The 20,447-nt window shown below is 36.7% G+C and overlaps 1 protein-coding gene across 1 annotated transcript in view; it reads left to right on the top strand.

The window, feature by feature from the left end:
• LOC136040585 (nuclear receptor coactivator 7-like) overlaps positions 1-20,447 on the top strand; it is a 254,488-nt gene that overhangs the window by 134,951 nt on the left and 99,090 nt on the right. Inside the window, exon 7 of the mRNA XM_065724830.1 lies at positions 6,972-7,146. Within this exon, the coding sequence (XP_065580902.1) occupies positions 6,972-7,146 (175 nt within the window). The remainder of the gene's footprint in view (positions 1-6,971; positions 7,147-20,447) is intronic.

Below are 20,447 nucleotides of genomic sequence, written 5' to 3'. Positions count from 1 at the left end.
TATTTAACTTTTATGATGTTGTTGTCCTTTCTGGAGACAAGTTATTAATGCTGTACTTTTGTTCGTTGTTAAGAAACAACGTTTGTTGGATAGTAAGATTACAAAACAATTTTGGAATTGAGATAGGTTAGAGATAATAACTTTATTTTCTAAACTGAAAATGAGAAAAAGTAGGGAGGAGTATAGAGGAGTACTCCTTCTGAGGGGAGTATAAGGGCTTCTAGACTCTACTCATTTTAAAGACTACCTCAGTAATAAACGACGGAGTTTGGCACGATAGATGACAGAATTTTTCATCATAAATAATATGTATATGAAAATATATACCTGACAATTGTCTCTGCAAAGCTACATCAGCTGTAACAGGGGAGGGTGGAGGGTTACACATATAACAGAACTGTTGAGTTAGACTTAGCAGAACTGTTGATTAGCAAGATGATAAGACAAATAGGTTGGTCAACGTCTTCTCTAGCAATATAAATGAGGATATGCCAGTCACGAGTCCTTGAAGGTCAATAGGGGGTTCACAACACGATAATTAAAGTGGATGAAACAGTATGGGTCGCTTAATGATCCTGGTAGCACGAAGCAAGTAAAAATAAAATATGTTATACATGTTACAGCAAAATGAAAACTATAAAAAATAATAAATATCTTTAGAAGAGGCGGACCAAACTCAAACAATTAGCCAAGAGTACTTGAAGATTAATAGAGTTTAAAACCCAATGATTAAAGTGGATAAAGAACACTCGGTCACTTGATATTCCTGGCACTGGTTAGCATTGAAAAAAACAAAACAAAAAAAAAACGGCTACCTACTACAGAAAAATGGAAAAACAGTAAATAATGTGAGAAGAGGTGAACCTAACTCGAAACAGCAAGCCAAGATTTCTTGAAGATTAATAGATATTTAAAACTCAGCGATTCAATGGTTGAAGAAGAATTGCATGCTTAATATTACTCGTGCTGCGTAGCAAGTAAAAAATTGTATTTCTTGCTCTAGCAAAACGGCAATACTAACACACATTAGGTAGTACTGAAATGGGTCGACCGAACTTATATAAACCCAGTAAGTGCTCTCTCCGTGTAACACTATCTGTCGAGGTGACAAGACAAATAGATTGCTACACGGCCCACTATGCTACCTAAAGGAAGCCAAGAGCTTTCTAAGGTCATTAGATTTTTGAAGCTCTTTGATTAAACCGGCTGAAGAAGCACCGGATGCTTGATATTGCTGGTACTGTAAAGCAAGTAGAGAAAATTGTGGTGCTTGCTTGGCTGTTTCCAGAGGGTCACCTGGTTTAAACCCCCCTCCCCGCCCTGCCTGAAATATTTCTCCGGTGCGTAAATTGGTCGTAAAAATGCAGGTAAAAACAAAAAACAAGTTCTCCTAAGAGCTAAAAAATGTTTCTGCGACTCGTAAAGTGGCCTTACAAATTTAGATAGAAAAATATTTATGTAAGATTCTTGGAATAAGCCTACGAGAGGTAAACCCCTTCTTCTTGGCTCTTTTTGTTGTCCCCCGACACCTTTTGTTTTGGGTGTACCAGGCCTCGAATTTTATCTTTTATATGTTCTCTAGTAAGTATTGTATTCTGAAAAAAAATTAATTGCCACCAAAAATTAGTGTAATAAAAAATTGTATAAAAAACTTATTTTAAAAAGCTGCAATTGAATTAATACAGTAGCTTTAGGTTACAAGTTTAGGAGTGCTTAGTTTTTATTCATGCATGAACAAAAAAAAAAAAACATTTCTTATATATGCCTATTCTAATTTGCGTTTTCCTCAAATCAGTTGTCTTTAAATCAGTTGTCCTTAAATAGCCCCAATTCATTTTGTTATGCGTGTGACAGTTTTAACATTGCTACATGCATGTGCTATAACATACCGCATACATATGCTAATTTTAATATATTTTCCACCGAGTTTACTATGTCAATTTAAATCAGATCCGACAATGTTGATAAATCACGGCGTGAGGCATCACGGATCCTTCACCAATTGGGCAAGTAGTGTGTCAAAAGATTGTGGATGAAGGGAACACTTGTCAAAAGTCATCTTTGTATGTATATGAGTTGGCAAGTGCCCTGAGATCCCCCGAGTAAATGCTATAACAAGAGAAACAAAAATCAATTGGAATATCCTATACCGTCAACTTACCAAACTTACCAACTAATTTACTGAACTCAAATATCTCATAACTCGCGCAAATGACGCCCTACATCACCTGAATGCTGAAGTTTGGTAAGTAGTCGGTATATAATGCGTAAATAGCTGGTAAATTCGGTAAGTCTCAGTTTTCTATACGCCGAGTGGCTCATTTAGCTGAAATCCTCGTGCCAGTCTTCAAAGAGTTATTTGAAGACTTACAGAAACACGAACCGGATGAAGATTGCAGTAACCATAAAGACGAAGGCTTTAAGTTTGAAGATAATTCTGCTCGTAAGAAGTTTGATCAGCATGAATAGGGGATTTGGCACGAGATTTAGGAATAGTAAAAATCTTCAGAGTTATTAGATTATACGAAAAAAATCGTTCTTGAAATAGAACTAAAGTGTTTTAATCAAGGGAAAGTGCATTTCTGCAGCACTTAAGAAGTTGTAATGAATTTATATATTGGCCTAACGAACATGGTTCACTGCAACAGATGGGATTTTCAACATATAACTTAAATGAATGTTTCACTGATAGCACAGAGTGGAGTTTGAAGTAATTCATTTTCTACAAGGGAAATGTATGTAGTTCATCCAGTAAAACATATGAAGAATGTGGACCCATAAAGGGGGCCGTTGATTTGGTTTAATATCATCAAACAGTTTGTGGCAACGAACTGTAAGTAAGGAGCGACGCGGCGCAATAGTAACCGAAACTCTAAAAACTGGTATTTTGATACCGATAGATCTATCAAAAGAATCCATCTTTTGTACTATCTATAAATATTTAAGTTCTAAAAATCTTTAGTGTGAAGAGTAAGGTGTTGAGGAGGGAGAACTACCCTCATATACGTAATAGTATCTGTTCGTTTTAAGTTTAAGTCCAGTAAAAAATATGAAGAATGTGAAGACATAAATATAGTCGTTGGTTTGTTTTAATATTATCAAACAGTTCATGATAATGAATTGTAAGTAAGGAGTGTTGCAGCTCAATAGTAATTTAAACTATAAAAAAATAACAGAATTTTGAGACTAATAGAAATATAAAAAAATTGGCTTATTATCCTGATTCTAAATATATTAAACAAAACAAAACAAGATTTTTTAAATGAAAGTAAGGAGCAACATTAAAACTTAAAACGAACAGAAATTGCTCTGTATACGAAAGGGGCTTTTCCTCCTCAACGCCCCGCTCTTTACGCTAAAGTTTAACTCTTTCTCTTAACTCTACTTTTTAAAACAGTAAAAAACTTTAGCATAAAGAGCGGGGCGTTGAGGAGGAAAGCCCTTTTCATATACGGAGTAATTTCTGTTCGTTTTAAGTTTTAATGTCGATCCTTACTTTCATTTAAAAAAACTTGTTTTTTTGTTTAGTTTCTGGACGTTTTTGAATTAATGCATGTGTTGGTCTTGGCTCTCCGCACATTAATAATTAACATTAATTTTTTTTGGGCTAAATGGCCGTCTCATAGTTTTAATCGGAAGATTTTGAGAAAAAAAGGAGAGAGGAAGGTGGCCTAGTTGCCCTCCAATTTTTGATTACTTAAATGGCAATTATAACTTTTAATTTTTTACGAACGTTTTCATAAGTAAAAAAATACGTAACTTACGAATTAACTTACGTAACGAACTTCTATATTCGTATGTTTTTATTGCGTATATGAGGGGGCTCACCCCTCGTTGATACCTCGCTCTTTATAATAAAGCTTAAATTTGTCTCAATTCCTTAAGAATGACCCCTGAGTCACAAAGGCCGTAGAATAATTAGTTGAAATTACTAAAAATACTTTAGCGTACAGAGCCAGTATTAGGAGAAGGTGAACCCCTCATATGCGTAATAATTTTTGTTCGTTTTCAGTTTAAATGCTGCCCCTCACTTTCAGTAGAAAAAAACTTTTCATATTTATTTTTTCATTTTTTTTTTTTTAAATGCTAGAAAATCCTGCGCCCCCTTCATTGAAAGTCTCTTCTCCCATGAGAAGCTCCTCCATGGAAACATCCTTCCACGTAATCCTCCCTTCAACTCCCCCCTCCCAAGTCAAAAAATCCCCCTGAAAACGTCTGTACACTTCACAGTAACCAGTACTATGTGTAGACACAGGTCAAAGTTTGTAACTTGCAGCCTCTCCCTCGGGGACTGCGGGTGAGTAAGTCGTCCCCAAAGACATAGTTATTAAGTTTTTCGACTATGGTGAATAAAATGGCTATCTCAGAATCAGGAAAAAATGAACGTGGAAGGGGGCCTAGGTGCCCTCCTATTTTTTGTCACTTAAAAAGGGCACTAGAACTTTTAATTTCCGTTAGAATGAGCCATTTTGCGACATTCTAGGACCACTGAGTCGATACGATCCCCCCACCAAAAAAAAAAAAAAAAACAAAAAAAACGCATCTGTGATTTCTCTTCTGGCAAAAAATGCGAAATTCCACAATTTTGTAGATAGGAGATTGAAACTTCTACATTGAGGTTCTCTGATACGCTCAATCTGATGGTGTGATTTTCGTTAAGATCGTATGACGTTTAGGGGGTGTTTTTCCCTATTTTGTAAAATGAGGCAAATTTTCTCAGGCTCGTGACTTTTGATGGGTAAGACTAATCTTGATGAAACTTATATATTTAAAATCAGCATTAAAATGCAATTCTTTTGATGTAACTATTAATATCAAAATTCCATTTTTTAGAATTTTGGTTACTATTGAGCCGGGTCGCTCCTTACTATAGTTCGTTACCATGAACTGTTTGATAAGTATGCTACTTTATAAACTTTAGCGCGCAGAGTGAGGCGTCGAGGAGGGATCCCCATCTACTCCCCTCTCCCTGCCCCCAAATACGTAATAATTTCTGTTTGTTTTAAGTTTTAATGTTGCTCCTTACTTTCTGTTGAAAAAACTTGTTTTTTATTTAATATGCAACAATGGATTATTTGTGTTTATCATAAAATGTTCTACTTCATCCTTGATCAGCAACACGGACATAACAAGTATCCTTCTTTTATTTTAATTTTGTTTGTTATGCGTTTAGAACGTAAGCTCTTCTCAAGGCTGTTCAAAACATGGGACAAAATCATACTGGGTCCCGAACATGACACGTATCTAACTGCAACTGCAGCGTTGGAAACCAACGCTGAGAGAACGGAGATGAGATTCCATCTCATGTGCAAAATTGGACAGTCGCTCCACGTTAGTGAAAAATGCACTACGTTGTTGTCTCCTCTTATTGCTCCCAAAGCTAATACTCGACACACGAACAGATTCGAACCAATAAGATGCAGAATGAATCGACTCATTCTTTTATTCTGTTTTATAGAAGTGTCATTAATCATGCTTAGTTTTTTAACTTATTTGTTGTTGTTAGAGATAGTGTTATTTAGTTGAGTCTTTTGCTAACACTATGAAACCTGTTTTTAAATAAATGAATCTTGAATCTTAAAAAATGCTGAAGAAACATTGAGTGCATTTGAACAGGCCGTCAAAATCTGACCTGAAACCTAGTGATGCAAACATTCAACATCACCCCATTGTCAACTTAAAGAACATTACATTTCCGCCTCTACAAATAAAATGGGTTAAGCAATTTTTTTTTGGTTTTGCAACGCTGTTTGAAGCATCTAATTGTGGCTTTTTTCTAGAATTTTATTTGAGAATGAGGTCGATCTGTTTGATGATTCACAGAGTCGGTAGGTTCTCTGAACATTTCTGGGGAACGAGGAGAGAATTTAAAAAAAAAATATGCTTAGTTGGCATTCAAAGACTTAGAATGCAAGAGTAAAGAATTGCACCAAAATTGTTCAGTAACTCATGAAGAACATTAAAATGTTTGGTTGCATACTGAGCATCAAATTCTATTTTTTACATGCCCAATTTTCTAACTTCCCGAAAAAATTGGCTAAAATGGCTAATCGAAAAAAAGGCTAACCCACATTAGGACTTAAAGGAAATTGGTACTTCTTGGGAGGAAGATAATTATGGAATAGAGTTGGAGGAGGGAGGTTGCATTGGCCTCAGGTTGCTCGGTCCTGCAATGAGCAGTTAGTAGTAGTAGTAGCGATAATACCACTAAACCGGGGAAATAAATAACTTTTAACGGCTACAAATAGAGGCCTAGGTTTTTCTGTGTAGGGCTTTAACTACTGGGTAACCCCTCCTCCTCCTAGGTTCAGTTTAGATAAATGTGAATAAAAGTAAGAAAGGATTATGTACCAGGTCTGAAATTTAGAGGAAGGTGTGCTAGATGTCACCAAGGAATTTTCGTAAGAACATTTTTGTGTACTTGTTAAAATGACCGTTCGACAAAGAATAAATTGCACGATAAGTTTGGTCTGATCTCACTGTTTGGCGCTTTAATGACAGAGTGATGATGGTTAGGACACGTTTTATGGGTTAAGAGCAATATGTATCGAAATCTTGTTTTGATGCCAAAGGGAAAGTGGGACCTAGGCGGGAATAAGCTATGAGAAAAAGTTTTAAAAGAGTAGGAACTTCATTGGAGGAAGAGAAGACTGAAGGTCAGGATAGATAAAGTGAAAAATAGAGAAGGAATTTACGCCGCTTTATTGGTTTCTGGTAGTTTGGCGCTGCAATGAGTGGTCAGTAGCAGCAATGGTAGCAGTAATAATATATGAACTATACCCCCATCTAATCTTTAGTTGCCCAAAACTAACTTTCATCAGTAAACACGCACCCTCAAAAACTGCCTTATTTTTGGATAAGGAACTTTGTCGTATCACTAAGTATTTCTAAAGAAAGCTGTTGGCAATGTGTCGATTAGCTGGTATCAGCGAAAAGATAGCCAGGAATATTACCTTGTTTTTCTTTTCCAGGTTTCGACGGAGTAAATCAGTACGAAATGAAAGATCAGATGGCACCCCTCGTCGTCGGTCGCTAATGAAGGGGATCAGTATTGACCTCCGAAGCAAAAGCGAATGTCTTGATAGCGTTAATATCGCCTCCCTTATTAGGGACACTGGGTCCTATGGAAAAACTCAGGGACAACAGGTAACACAAAAACATATTTAGCTCGAGGAGGTATACAGAGTTTTTTTTTGGGGTCTCCTGAATGGTGCTGAGTAACTATACTCAACTAGTTATCATTATTTTTCATATCAATTGAAGTCGTTCTTTGAACTTGTGATGCAATGTACTGACTGACATCTGGATTCTCATAGAGGAGGGCTTGGGAGCCTTCAACATCTTGTATTTTGGAAAATACAAAATTTTGTAACATTTGGGTAAAATATGCTTTCAGGGACAATATTTTTTAAAAGGTTAGCCACTCTGAGAGTATGTTTAAGTAACTTAACAACTCCCCCCTCCCTTAAAAAAATGTAGGTGCTTTACCCCATATCCAGTTTGATAACAAAATTAAAAACATAATTTGTGTTGTAGTTAGAAACGTCACAAGCGCAGTAAGGACTTTGAATAGGTTCAAGGGCAAATTAAACAAGATTTTTTTTTGTTTAACGCTCTCTGTCTGTTGTTATTGAAGGGGGCTAGTAAGCGACTTTCGAATTAAGGGCAAATGTGTAGATACTGTCAATGTACTACTAACAGCTCACCGAACTACCCAGCTGCCTCCTGCCAATGTAGTTGCGTAGGCTTTTCCTCCGCTCTGTTCTTTTCTAAGCATCATCCTTTACTCCCTGGAGTGAAGTTTTCAATTCATTTGAACCTGTTCTTAAGACCGCTTCTCGTCCCATTCAAGTGTACTCTGCTATTCCCTTGGTGTTAGTCGGGTCAACATGTGTTGGCCTGCTTTTTCCCAGTCTTAATCCATAAAACGAATGAAGTACTTTAGTCTTTCTTCATTACAGAATTAAAATCAAGTTGCCATCAAGCCATGTCCAGTTGGAGACAAAGCCAAGACAACTGGTCTGAGTGAGAGATAAAGCTGGCATAAGCCTCTCATTTTCACTTGTTGATACATAGTTTATCATCCATCCATCCATCCTTGGGCAGAACTAAGGTAGATAGCCATCAAACTAAAGGATGATTGAAATTTTTGATTTGACTCATGACGGACAAAGTCGCCTGGACTTTTATGCAAAAAGGGGACTGAATTTGCTTGGACTCACATGCGAACAAGTGACCTTAGCCTAATGGTCTCAGGTGGACGCTTAGATTCTCAAGCAGACTACCGTGTTTTAGGATTGACACATGACCTACAAGTCTCCTGGACTTGCAGTCAAACGGGAAGTTCTGTAGCTTTTCAAGTGTTTTGCTAAACGGCACGGGTGAACGACGGGAGTAGCTATGACTCTCAAAATGGACAAATACTTGTGTGTTAGCTTTTGAAGAGGCCCGCCCGCCTAGAGTCTCAGGCAGGTTGACCAAGTTGCAGAATTGACCCATGGCTGTCAAGTCTCCTGGAATCGAAGGCAAAGAAGCTTCCAGTCCAAAGCCTAACAGGGCTCGCCCGCCTGTCTAGAGTTTTTGACCAGGTTTAGCACCCAACTCATAAGCTCAGATAGTTGCGCTAAAGAAATAGATTGAATATTGGGTTGACCAAAAAGTCGCCTGAACTTGCAAGCCAACAAGCGTCCATGGCCTAATAGGGGGGCCTACCTGACTAGAGTGTTAGGTGAGTGACCCAATTCAAAAGCTCAGACAGTTGCGCTAACAAAAAATTAATTAATATATTGATTGACCAACAAGTCCCCCCGAATTGCAAGGCAAACAAGCATCCGCCTAGAGTGTCAGACGAGTGACTCAGTTGATAAGCTCAAACAGCCTTTCTTCATAGTCTTTCTTCATAAACAGATTCTATTAAGTAATTAAAAACTATCTTTCAGACGCAGCACAATAACACTGCCTAAGTTAAGAGCGATGTGGGCATAATTTATTTATTTATTTTTTTTTTTTTTAGGCTTGGGCTCTTCGTATCAAAAAAAAACTTGTCGTAGAAACTTCGAAAAGGGCTCATTTGATTGGAAATTGAAACGGCTAGTGCTGTGTTTAATTGTTGAAAGTCATTAGAGGGAAACTAACCCCCCTCCCACGCCCAGCATTTCCCCGAACATATTCAATGAAAATGTCGAGATAGCGATTTTGTTCAACGTAGTTGAAAGTTCCGGAAATTATTTATTTGAAGATGACAGCCCCCACCTTCACAGTCCTTAGGGCAAGGTTTGTAAGTTATGCCCTCGGGTCATTTAAGGTTTTTATAGAAAGGTAAAGGTAAAGGATACGGCATTAGACTTTACAGTCTCTAAAAGCTTCGGAGGAGGCTTATTGGAGTGCTACTCAGGAGTTTTAGTGACTTTTTTGATATTCAGAGTGATCAGAGGATATATACCCCCCCACCCCCTTCACGCACACCTCGTATTTTCCCGAAATGCGTCTAATAGAAATTTTGAGATGGCCATTTCTTGTCGTAGAAACTTCGAAAAAGGCTCATTCGATTGGGAATTGAAAGGGCTAGTGCTCTTTTTAATATTCAAAAGGGATTGGAGGGCAACTGACCCCCCTCCTACGCCCACTATATCCCCAAACACATCCAATCAAAATCTTAAAGATAGCCATTTTGTTCGACTTAACTGAAAGGTCCGGAAATTATGTATTTGAGGATGACACAGCCCTCAGGGTAAGGGTTATATGTTATGCCCTGGGGACATATATATATATATATATATATATATATATATATATATATATATATATATATATATATATATATATATATATATATATATATATATATATATATATATATATATATATATATATATATATATATATATATATATATATATATATATATATATATTATATATATATATAGAAAAGGATGATAGTTTTGGATTGGGTTCATTGGATAGGAAATCAGATGTTCCAGTGCCCTTTTTAAGATTCAGAGTGATCAGATGGTGGACACCCCCCCCCCCCTCTCCCACACACCTAGTATTTTCCCGAAATGAATGTGATAAAAATTTTGAGGCCATTTTGTTGTCGTAGAAACTGCCCATTCAATTGGAAATTGAAAAGGTTAGTGCTGTTTTTAATAGTCGAAAGTGATTGGAGGGAACCAACCCCTCTCCCACGCCCACCATTTCCTCAAACATATCCAATCAGAATTTTGAGATAGCCATTTTGTTCAACATATTTCTAAGGTCCGGTAATTATGTCTTTGAGTATTACAACCTCCCAAGAGCCCTAAGGGCAATGGTTGTAAGTTATGCCCTGGGGGCGTATATCGAAGGAATGATCGTATAAACTTCGGAGGGGGCTCATTGGATTAGTAATTAGAAGTCCTAGTACCTTTTTTAAGATTCAAAGTGATCAGAGGGTGGATGCCCGCCGCCACACCTCGTATTTTGCCGAAATCCATCTGACTTTAATTTTGAGACAGCCATTTGTTGTCGTAGAAACTTCGGAAACAGCTCATTCGACTGGAAATCGAAAGATCCAGTCCCTTTTTTAATAGTTGAAGGTGATTGGAGGGCAACTAACCCCCCTCCCACGCCCACTAATTCATTTTGAGATAATTTTTATATAAAATTTTGAGATAGCCGGTTTTTTCAATTTAGTTGAAAGGTCTGGAAATTGTGTCTTTTACAACCCCCATACTTTCTCAGTACCAGAACATAACTTGTGCTTTAAAAAAAAAAAAAAAAAAAAAAAAAAAAAGGCATTGGATTGTCAGTTTAGTATACAAACTCAAAACGAGCAAAAACTACCACCAGTAGGGCTGATAATCCCTATGTTTTCTTAAGACCATAACATAATTTCTTTCACATTTCACATAACTACTTTTATAATTGAAAAATTATCCAAAGCTTACCGAAGAAATATCAGTATATGTCAATTTAACTGAGAATCCACGGTCATTCGTTTATTTGTTATTTTATAGTAAAGCGCAAATTTTGTTCTGGTCTTGAGAAGGCATAGGGGCTATCAGCCCTACTCACGGTAATTTTGGCTCGTTTTGAGTGACTCGGCTATTTATTGTAATTGTGTTGCGAGAGCAACACTTTGGTTTTGTCGTGGTTTTTTTTTTTTTTTTTTTTTGTTCCTAGCACCCCGATTTCAGCTTATTCCTAGAAAGTGGTAAGGGTCTAACCTCTGCGGTTTTTACGGAAAGTGTGGACCTTAGGCCGGATTGATGAATATGACTTTACATTTTGGAAAGCTTCGTAGAACTCTTGCCTGGGGCCAAAAAGGATGGTTTTTGCTTGTCCTTGGGCCAGAGCCTATAGTGTGTGAAGTAAAGAGGAGTTGTATAGCCTATGTCAGAGAGGACTATCTGAAGTTATGCAGCCAAGCTTTCGTTTCATCAAACCATGTTTCTGCTTTCGAGTGGAAAGCTCCGTTCTAGCAGGCAAGCAGGCAGGCACCAGTTTCAAATTGAAGATGGACTAAAATCTATAAGTGTTAAATATATGCGACAGTTACCCTGCCCCACGGCCAATATATTTTCTTTGAGTGATAAATAGAAAAATTTAGAGAAGCAAAAAAGCGGCATTTTCCCACGGGTCCGAAAGTGCTGCCATGTATTGTTTCTACCCATTTCTGTTCGTGATTTCAGCTGAGTTTATCATTCGGTTTTTCGCACTTGGGATTGCGGTAGAGAAATGGTATCAGATGTGCCTCTTAAACTTTAAAAGTTCTCTCATTGCTAAAAAAATTAGAGTTTATCCTTTGCTCCTTTCTAAGTGATGACGTTAGAAAGTTGGCCTACGGCAAAAAAGTCAACTTTTGAACTAAGACAGATAGATTTTTTTTTTTGACGGCAGTCGATAGCTTTTGATGAGCTGATCAAAGTATATGTCATCCATTTTTTTGTACAAAAATTCCTTCATGAGATATACCAGTTTGAAAGTTTAAAGGGGTTGACAACTTCAGTAGTAAGGTACACACTGAAACCAAAAATAGGCCGATACCAATTGTGAGACATATAAGGGAGTTGTAAGCAACAGTCGGTTGTTAGCTCATAATCATCCTCGGCAATGAGGGGTTCGCAACTCTTACTAGTTGGTGTACCTATTTTTTGTTTCCGTTGTATTTGATGGTAAGACCAATTTGGTTCCAGTGGTAAGACATGTAGGGGACTTGTAAGTAATAATCGGCTGTAAGGCTACAATCATCTTTAGCAATGAGGAGTTTGCAACTCTTACTAGTTGGTGTACCTATTTTTTGTTTCCGTTGTATTTGATGGTAAGACCAATTTGGTTCCAGTGGTAAGACATGTAGGGGACTTGTAAGTAATAATCGGCTGTAAGGCTACAATCATCTTTAGCAATGAGGAGTTTGCAACTTTTGCGAGTTGGTGTACCTAGTATGTATTTTAGCATCCTTACAGATTAACAACTTCAGCGTTTAGTCGCAGCGAGGAAACAAAACCAAAGTGTTGCTCTCGCAACACTTTACTCGGCGAAGCCGAGCAAAGGTTGCCGCAACACCTCAAGTTGCCCATGCAACGTAGATCTAGTTTCTGTTCGTTTTGAGTTTCATTTATTTATTGATAGTAATTTGTGGTAATTTTACGATTTGAAGATTATTTGACTTTGTTTTTGTTCATTCTTGGCTTAATGCAGCTCTTTACTTTTTTTTGAAAACTTGTCATGTGGAATTTTTTTTAATTAATTTAGAGTAGAATCGATATAAAAAATCGTTTGTAAAGGAAGCTGCGTCCTAGGGAAAGTCTTTGGGGTGACTATTAATCAATTAATAGTTTCCTCTCTCAAATTTGCCTTAAGTTATTTATTTTTTTTAGCACATTGACGTAGGTTGAGGCTTAAATGGAATTGTTATTAGTGTTTTATATATATCTTTTAAAAATAACAGGCTGTAAATATATATACATTTAACAAGGTTTTATAAAATAATATAAGTATTCGTTTTTTGTTTAGGATTTTTCATTAATTTAAATTGAAAAAATGTCAATGTTCCCAATTTACCAGAGATAACGAAAAAATCTGGATTGGTGCCCCTGGTAGATATCATAGCTTGGTCCATATGTTGTTTTTAACTAGAGAAACCGTTGCGCTATTGGATATGCTTCATTGCATGCTTTCTTTTTGTCCCTTTTCAAACAGTTCGTGGTAACGAACAGAAAGTATGGAGTATTACGGCTCAATAGTAACCGAAACTCTAACAAACAGAGTCTTGATAACAATAGATGCATCAAAAAAATCGAATTTTGATGCATGTTCAAAATATATAAAATTCATCAAGTTTAATATTACCTTTCAAAAGCTAATCAAAAATGTTTTCGGGAGAAGGGTTGGGGGGGGGGGGGTTACGTGCAGGATCTTTCCGTGGAAAAATTCTTCTTAGGGGAAGGGAATTATCTATGGAGAGGGAGCCAGATTTCTCGATACTGTTTTAAAAACGATCAGAAATTGAATAAACAAAAAATGTTTTTTCAACTGAAAGTAAGGGGCAATACTAAAACTTAAGACCAACAGAAATTATTGCGTATGTGATGGGTTCTCCCCAATACCTCGCTCTTTACGCTAAGGTATTTTAGAACTTTTAAAAAAGTATTTTATTCTAATTAAATGGCCCTTGTGTTTTAGGAGGCATTCTCGTATAATTGGTACAAAAAGTCAAAGTTTGGCGTAAAGAGCGAGGTATTGAGGAAGGGATAACCCCATCCTATACGTAATAATTTATGTTCGTTTTAAGTTCTAATGTTGCTTTTTACTTTCATTTGAAAAAAAATTGTTTTTTTATTATTTAATCTTCAGAAGATACGGTTGTTTCTGTTGTAATACCGGGACCCCTGTAAATAAAATCTATAGACGAATGGTTTGTTCCAAAGCAACTACTTACTTGTTTAGATGGCCCAATTTACCTTCTCTTTTAGTAAATGTATAGATTAAAAATAGCCAAATACTGTCGTATTTGCGAAATAGTCCAATATGCCTAACTACACCAACCTACATAATAATTTTAAATAAATTTATATGAACAAATTAATTTAATGTAAATAATTCTATAAATAAAATTAAAAATTAATACAAATAATGAATAAACATAGTAAAATAAAAAGTAAATAAATAATCACCCAGTTACAAAAGGTAATTGCCTAAAACATTACGGGGAATTTAGGGAAGAGAAATCAGGAGAAACAAGAGGTTATTTCTCACTACCTGCTTGTATTGTATCTCGGGACAAATGACGCTATAAAGTAGTTCCTTTATCTCTCATGGACAGACACCACATGACAAAGAAGTGCGCTCAATTTTGACGTTTAAATTTAAGCTTTGATTAGTCTTAAACTTCAATTCTGATTCTTAACTAATAAATTCCTAAAGTTTAGACACGACTAAATAACTCTCACACTTTTAGTAACAAAGCAAGCCACTAGAATTCTATAGCAATTATGCCCCCCCCCCTTTGTTCAGCCGTCAAGGCAGACACGAAGGCACACAACTCGGTACAAATATATAATGGAGTAAACGCCAAGAACCGAGTACTTGAGGAACAGCTTAACCCGGCGTTGCACTTCTATGTGGATCGATCTTCCTGGGGATTTTATTCCTGCAAATCTCTCTGTTGACTCCTTCAAACGAAGGTTCAGCAGACATAAAAACCTGGAGGATTCTGAACGAGGTAAAGGAATAGCGGCATATCATATACCTTTAAGTACCGGGCGCCGTGAATATAGGGATAAAAAAAGACGAAGAAAAAAAAACCCGTCAACGAGATTTAAACCTTGTTTTAATTCATGCAAAAATGATCATAAGGGTTTAACACCTTAGGAAGCCTGTACACAAATTATGGAGGGTGGATTTTACCTTGTCATAACTAATGTTTAAAAGAGTTGAAAGAGGCCACACCCTTGTCTCCTTTGTTAATCTTCTTATTAATAAGTAGATGTGAAGACACCATTCTTTTCCCTTTCCGAGGCTTAGCTGGGTATTGCTTTAACGATATGGTGAACAAGTAAATAGGACAGTGCTCTGGTTAAGGGATGAAAAAGACGACAGTAGCTGACGATTAGTAAAATTTTTGGTAAAAATTCGCCGAAAAATAAGCTAAACATATGGCCACAAATGACTTTAGAAGATTTAGCTTTCCTTTGAAGTTGTGGTTGTCTTTGGTAATCAAAAGATTGCTAAAGTTTAAGTTTTTACCGACGAAAAGAGTTTTCAAAGCTCACTAATTAGTTTTCTTTGTTTATTTTCACAGCTCAACGTGAAAACGCTGAATAAAATGTGGTACTCCCCTAAAAAGTTCACACTTTTGAACATTATCTAAAAAAAAATAAAAAAATGGATTCCATGAATAGACCTAAAATGGGCCCAGGGGATAACGTTTTCATTTGAGTGTCTTTGATACTTCTGGTGTTTCTTTTCTTTATTTTTTGTCCTCTACGTTGCTGTAATTCCTGGTCAGGGAGCCTTCTTCAGGCTTTTTTGTAGTTTGATAGTCTCTTTGTATCGTTAATTTGATATTGAATTGAATTATGGTCAGAAGAAAAGCAAACAACTCCACCCATGTAGGTCAGGGGCCAATAATGTCTTCCCAACTTTACACAAAGTGCTTGTGTCGGCTTATAACGGGACAGGGACAAATTTCTTGAATATCCAATTAATTTTGGGCAATGTAAAAGAGTCAGTGTCCGGAAAGAGCATTTCTGAAGCCTGATTACCTTCGGTCCGCCGTACTTCTATTCACATCAGAAGTTGCTATAATTATTTGTAACAAATGTATTGGCATATTATACCAATGGTTTTTATTGGTCTCTGTTATAGTCTGAAAAAAAAAGCGAAACTAAGAAAAAGATTTAGTTTTTAGTTATTGTTTTCTATCCTTATAAAACAAGTGAATTACCAAACAAATTGGGATGGAGGAGAATCATAAAGAGATATGTCGGGCCTCAAGCGGCTTGGTACTAAAGTGCATTGTTAGTAGTTGCAGTAGTAGTACTAGTAAACAAATGCATCTGTCTTTGAAAGACAAAGGAAGTCTTCTTAACACGATAGTGGAATCTTGATTATGGCTAGTGAGGGTTTCAATAATGTGCGTTACCAAGCAGGTTTTAATTTGGGGAAAGGTCTGGTGATAGTCATTTTATGATAAATGACAATCATGTTTTTTTTTCAAATTTCAGAGAGTTACGTGGCTGAGCCTTCAAGATTTTTCTATTTTGTATTTTTCAAAATTTTTCTATTTTCAAAATTTACCTGTCGCTGGTTGAAAAATGAGTACTACTTGTAACGATTGTAGTGGTGATTGATAAATAGCCTGATTGTTGAGTAATGTTTTGAACCCTTCCCAAAGGCTAATTTTCAGTAAGTGATCCCAAAGGGGCCATTTGTCGGGTATACTGTTAATTTTAGCTTATCCGATAAATTAATCATTTGACCGTTTCAGGGTTTTGAACCCGTAGAATGGTAGAATGGTTGCTTTATTCATTTTTGAACGAGTTTTACTACTAATTTTTTTTTTTTTACACTTCATTGTATTCATCTCTGAATTTTCTCCTTAGAGTTTTATGCTTCTCAATTAATAAATTTCAAAAATTTATGTTTTTCTTCTATTTTCATTGTGTGTAAATTAATAAAAAGGAGCTAGAATATGAGAGTTCCAAAAAGGGTGGGAGAGAATAGCATATTTGTTTTCTCGGAAATGTCTCATAAAATCTGTAAAAGCAAAATTATTTTTGTAAAATTTAGTTGGTCAAGGTAAATGGTTATTTCCCAGAGTTCATGAAGAAAAGTGACCCTTTCACTTCATTTTCAATTGAACAAATCAAGCAAAAAACCTAACGCAAACCACGTCCCATCCTAATGCTAGCGGATGATTTGGATGAGGGGGGGGGGTAGTCATATAAATCCACAAAAACAACAAAGAAAGATTTCCTTTTATTTTAGAAGGGATTAAAAGAAACGTAACAGCAACAGAAGGTACTAAATTGAATCAATAAACCTCACCGAATTGAATTATATCACCGTGTCAACAGTATTTTTGTATCTCAAATTTTTACTAGCATAACCTAATATAATCGAACTAAGTAAAACTGGATTAAAATGAATCAATAAACCTCACCAAACTGAATTATATCACCATCTCAACAGTATTTTTGCATTTCAAATTTTTACTAGTATAGCCTCATCCCTGTGAGGTGGTAATCTTCGCTCTGTAAAAGGGGATTTCTTTGGTCGATTGTTGAAGTTTCACGTCAAAAAGTATGGGTAACTTGTGAGAGTGAAAACAAAAAAGCTCAATCTCTCAATCTCTATCTAGTGTCTGGTGACACTTGGCATTTTTAATAAGCTTTGCAATCGTTTATCGGTCAGGAACTGAGATCATACATTTATTACTACCCTAGTTTTACCAATTAGAATAATTAAATTGTGGATTCTTATTATTATACTGAAGAATGCCAAGTACGCCAAACGCAAGATGGCGTTAATAGTTTTTTTTTTGCCGACATGTTCCCTGTTTTGTTGCATCCTTTTGGTGTGTTATTTTTCTTGTCTCATACGATTTTAATATATCAACAGACAACAATTTTGCTGTCTTTCCGCAGTTGAGATTTATCTCCACCCATTTACCGAACTACATTTTTGAAATCTGGTTTACATAGTTTTTATATTGGAAATACTTTGAATACTAGTCGTAAATTGTTGAGGAAGGACAATTTTCTCTTTTTTTAGGGACATTTTGATCTTTATCAAAGAAAACATCGGAGTAACGTCGTAATTTCGGCTTGGATAAATCTGACACTAACGAACACAACGATATTAATATATTGTCCTTTTGTTGCAAGGCCTATAGTGCAATCGCTGGATTCAGATACAACATATACCTTAAGCTGAAAATTTAGATAGAAAGCAATTTAGATAGATAGAAAAATTTAGATAGAAAGCAAAAATTAGATAGAAAGCAAGTCGTTCTTGCCTTTCTATAAGTGGCAACCAGAATTTTAGACTTTTCGAAAGCCATGATTAAAATATACTGACCAATTGCTAGCAAAATATAGTGGTTATATACCCGTGATGTTTTGCAAAAAGGGCCTAACTCCACTTTTCCTAATCTTCCGAAAAAACTTCTTTACAATTCAGAATTTAAGAAACTTAAAACTTTAAAAAAAATGACTCCTAGATATCTTTCCGATCGGAATTCGCTGGAAATATCCAAATTGCTGAATTGTTCGTTATTTAAATATAAGTCACTTAGGCTCTTTTTCAGGCCTTTTGGAACAACTTATAACTCGGTCACAGTTAAAGATAAGCCCATTTGAATATATCAATTGATAGATCTCTTTGAGCTTTTTCGAACCATATGCTTACCTCATTTTTTGAAAAAAATGTGAAAAGCCACGGATATTTGAAATTGGCTTCGAAAGCTGGATTAGCAGTTTAACTAATTTTTCATTATTATTTATGAATAGAAAAAAAAAGACTCAAAACGCCAAAATTAAGCAGAAAATGGCTTAGGAAATCTTACCCAAAAATAGAAATTAACGGTGCAGCAGATGAATTTATGCCATGTATTTGAAATACCCTTTCCAAATAAATAATAATAATAATAATAATAATTTATTACAAACCCGCTTATAAAAAAGAAGCATGAAAAAGCGGAGCAAAACAAAAGAAAAGAGAAAATAAAGACGAAAACAAATCAACCGAACATAATAATCTACTAAATACAAACAAATCACACTTCAACTATCAAGCAAGAAAGTCGCTGGGAAATCAAATAATAGTGCCCTGTGTTTCACGAGAGCTTGTTTTTCAAAATTCGGCATGAACTCAACAGGATCAGGTATATGATACTTTTCTAGCAGACCAGTGTTACGGAGGTAAAGTGGCAGACCAAGCAGAAACTTTAAATATTTGCAAAAGCCTGAACGGATTCGCAACATATCCGAATTCGATAGCCAATGCCAAACGGGTGAGATGTAGTGAGCAAAGGGAAGAGCGACGGCACGATACAACCTAGCAAGGATATGCTTATTAAATTTAAACTTCAGAGCTGCAAGTTTAGCATACCCAGACCGAAAACCCGACAGAACCTGGTCAACAAAAAGAGCACGCGAGCTTCTGAGGTCGCTTCCATATGTGATACCTAGGTACTTCAACTTGCGGCTTGGAAGTACTACTTGCCCTGCAACGGTAACACAGGTAGCCTCGCGACGGGCAACTTCAGACGGCGCACGCGGGGGTTCAAATACAAGAAATTCTGTTTTAGCAGGGTTAATAACCAGACCAATATTAGTATAACCTCGACTTAGGAGATCGATATTAGCTTGAAGGTTACAAAGCGATGTGCTCACCAGTAGTATGTCGTCGGCGTAGCACAGTAGGCTCACATCCATACATTCAGTGTTAAAACCACCGTTAATCTTTTTTGTTACCGACGAGGTTAGTGAATTGAAGAGTACAGGGCTTAAAACCGACCCTTGACGCAGTCCCCGGTGAAGCTTAATCGGTTTCGACAGGAGTTCACTACTCAACTTAACACGGATAAGGCTACTCGAATACCAGTGCCATAGGACGGCCGCTACATGTGGGTTCACACCTTGGTGCAGCAGGTTCAAAATTAACTTTGAATGAATTACCGAATCGAACGCCGCGGACACATCTACTGCACAAATTAAAAGAGTCCGTGATTGATTCTGAGCTTTCGATACTATACGCGTAAGAAGGCGATGTGCAAATGCACAACCGAGGTGGCGACGGAACCCGAATTGTCGATTGTCAATTTTACACTTTCGTAACAGCTCAGGTAACAGAAGTCTCTCTAACACTTTGCTTAATGTACTAGAAACTGTTATAGGCCTATAGCTAGAGCAGAGGTTACGATTTTTTCCCTTCTTCAAGACGTTAGACACAATACCTAGGGCAAACGACTTAGGGACTGCACCAGAATCAAGGCACATTTGATATAGCAGCGTCAAGTGCTCAATGAGCAGAGGTGAGCCACAGCGGAGGTGTTCAGTCACAATTCCGTCGTGCCCGGGAGCCTTGCCCTTTCTCAGCTGCTTAATAACCTGGAGCACTTCGCCTATTGAGACGGTAAAATAGTTCCGTTGGCTCAAGAGGGACGCAAAAGCTCGTGAGAGCTCACTATCACTTTCGGTTGTTAGTTGGGCATGTTTGATCCCAAAAACTTCACTATAGTGTTTTACCCACTGCTCCTCAGGTATGTTACTAGCAGGGTTTGTCACTGGTTTAGACTGTCTAAAAGACTTCCACATAGATACAGGATTATTTGCTGCTTCTTGGGAAGCAAGTTCGGCTTCGGCAGCTTTAAGATCACTTACAGACTTATTATAAGTTTTTTTCGTGTTGCGGAACTGCTCAAACACTACACCTGACCTAGGCCTCTCGCAATCGCGCCAT

The sequence above is a fragment of the Artemia franciscana genome, chromosome 21, assembly GCF_032884065.1.
Source record: "Artemia franciscana chromosome 21, ASM3288406v1, whole genome shotgun sequence".
Taxonomy (NCBI): Eukaryota; Metazoa; Arthropoda; class Branchiopoda; order Anostraca; family Artemiidae; genus Artemia; species Artemia franciscana.
The sequence above is the reverse complement of the archived record's forward strand: the minus strand, read 5'-3'. Positions and strand labels throughout refer to the sequence as shown.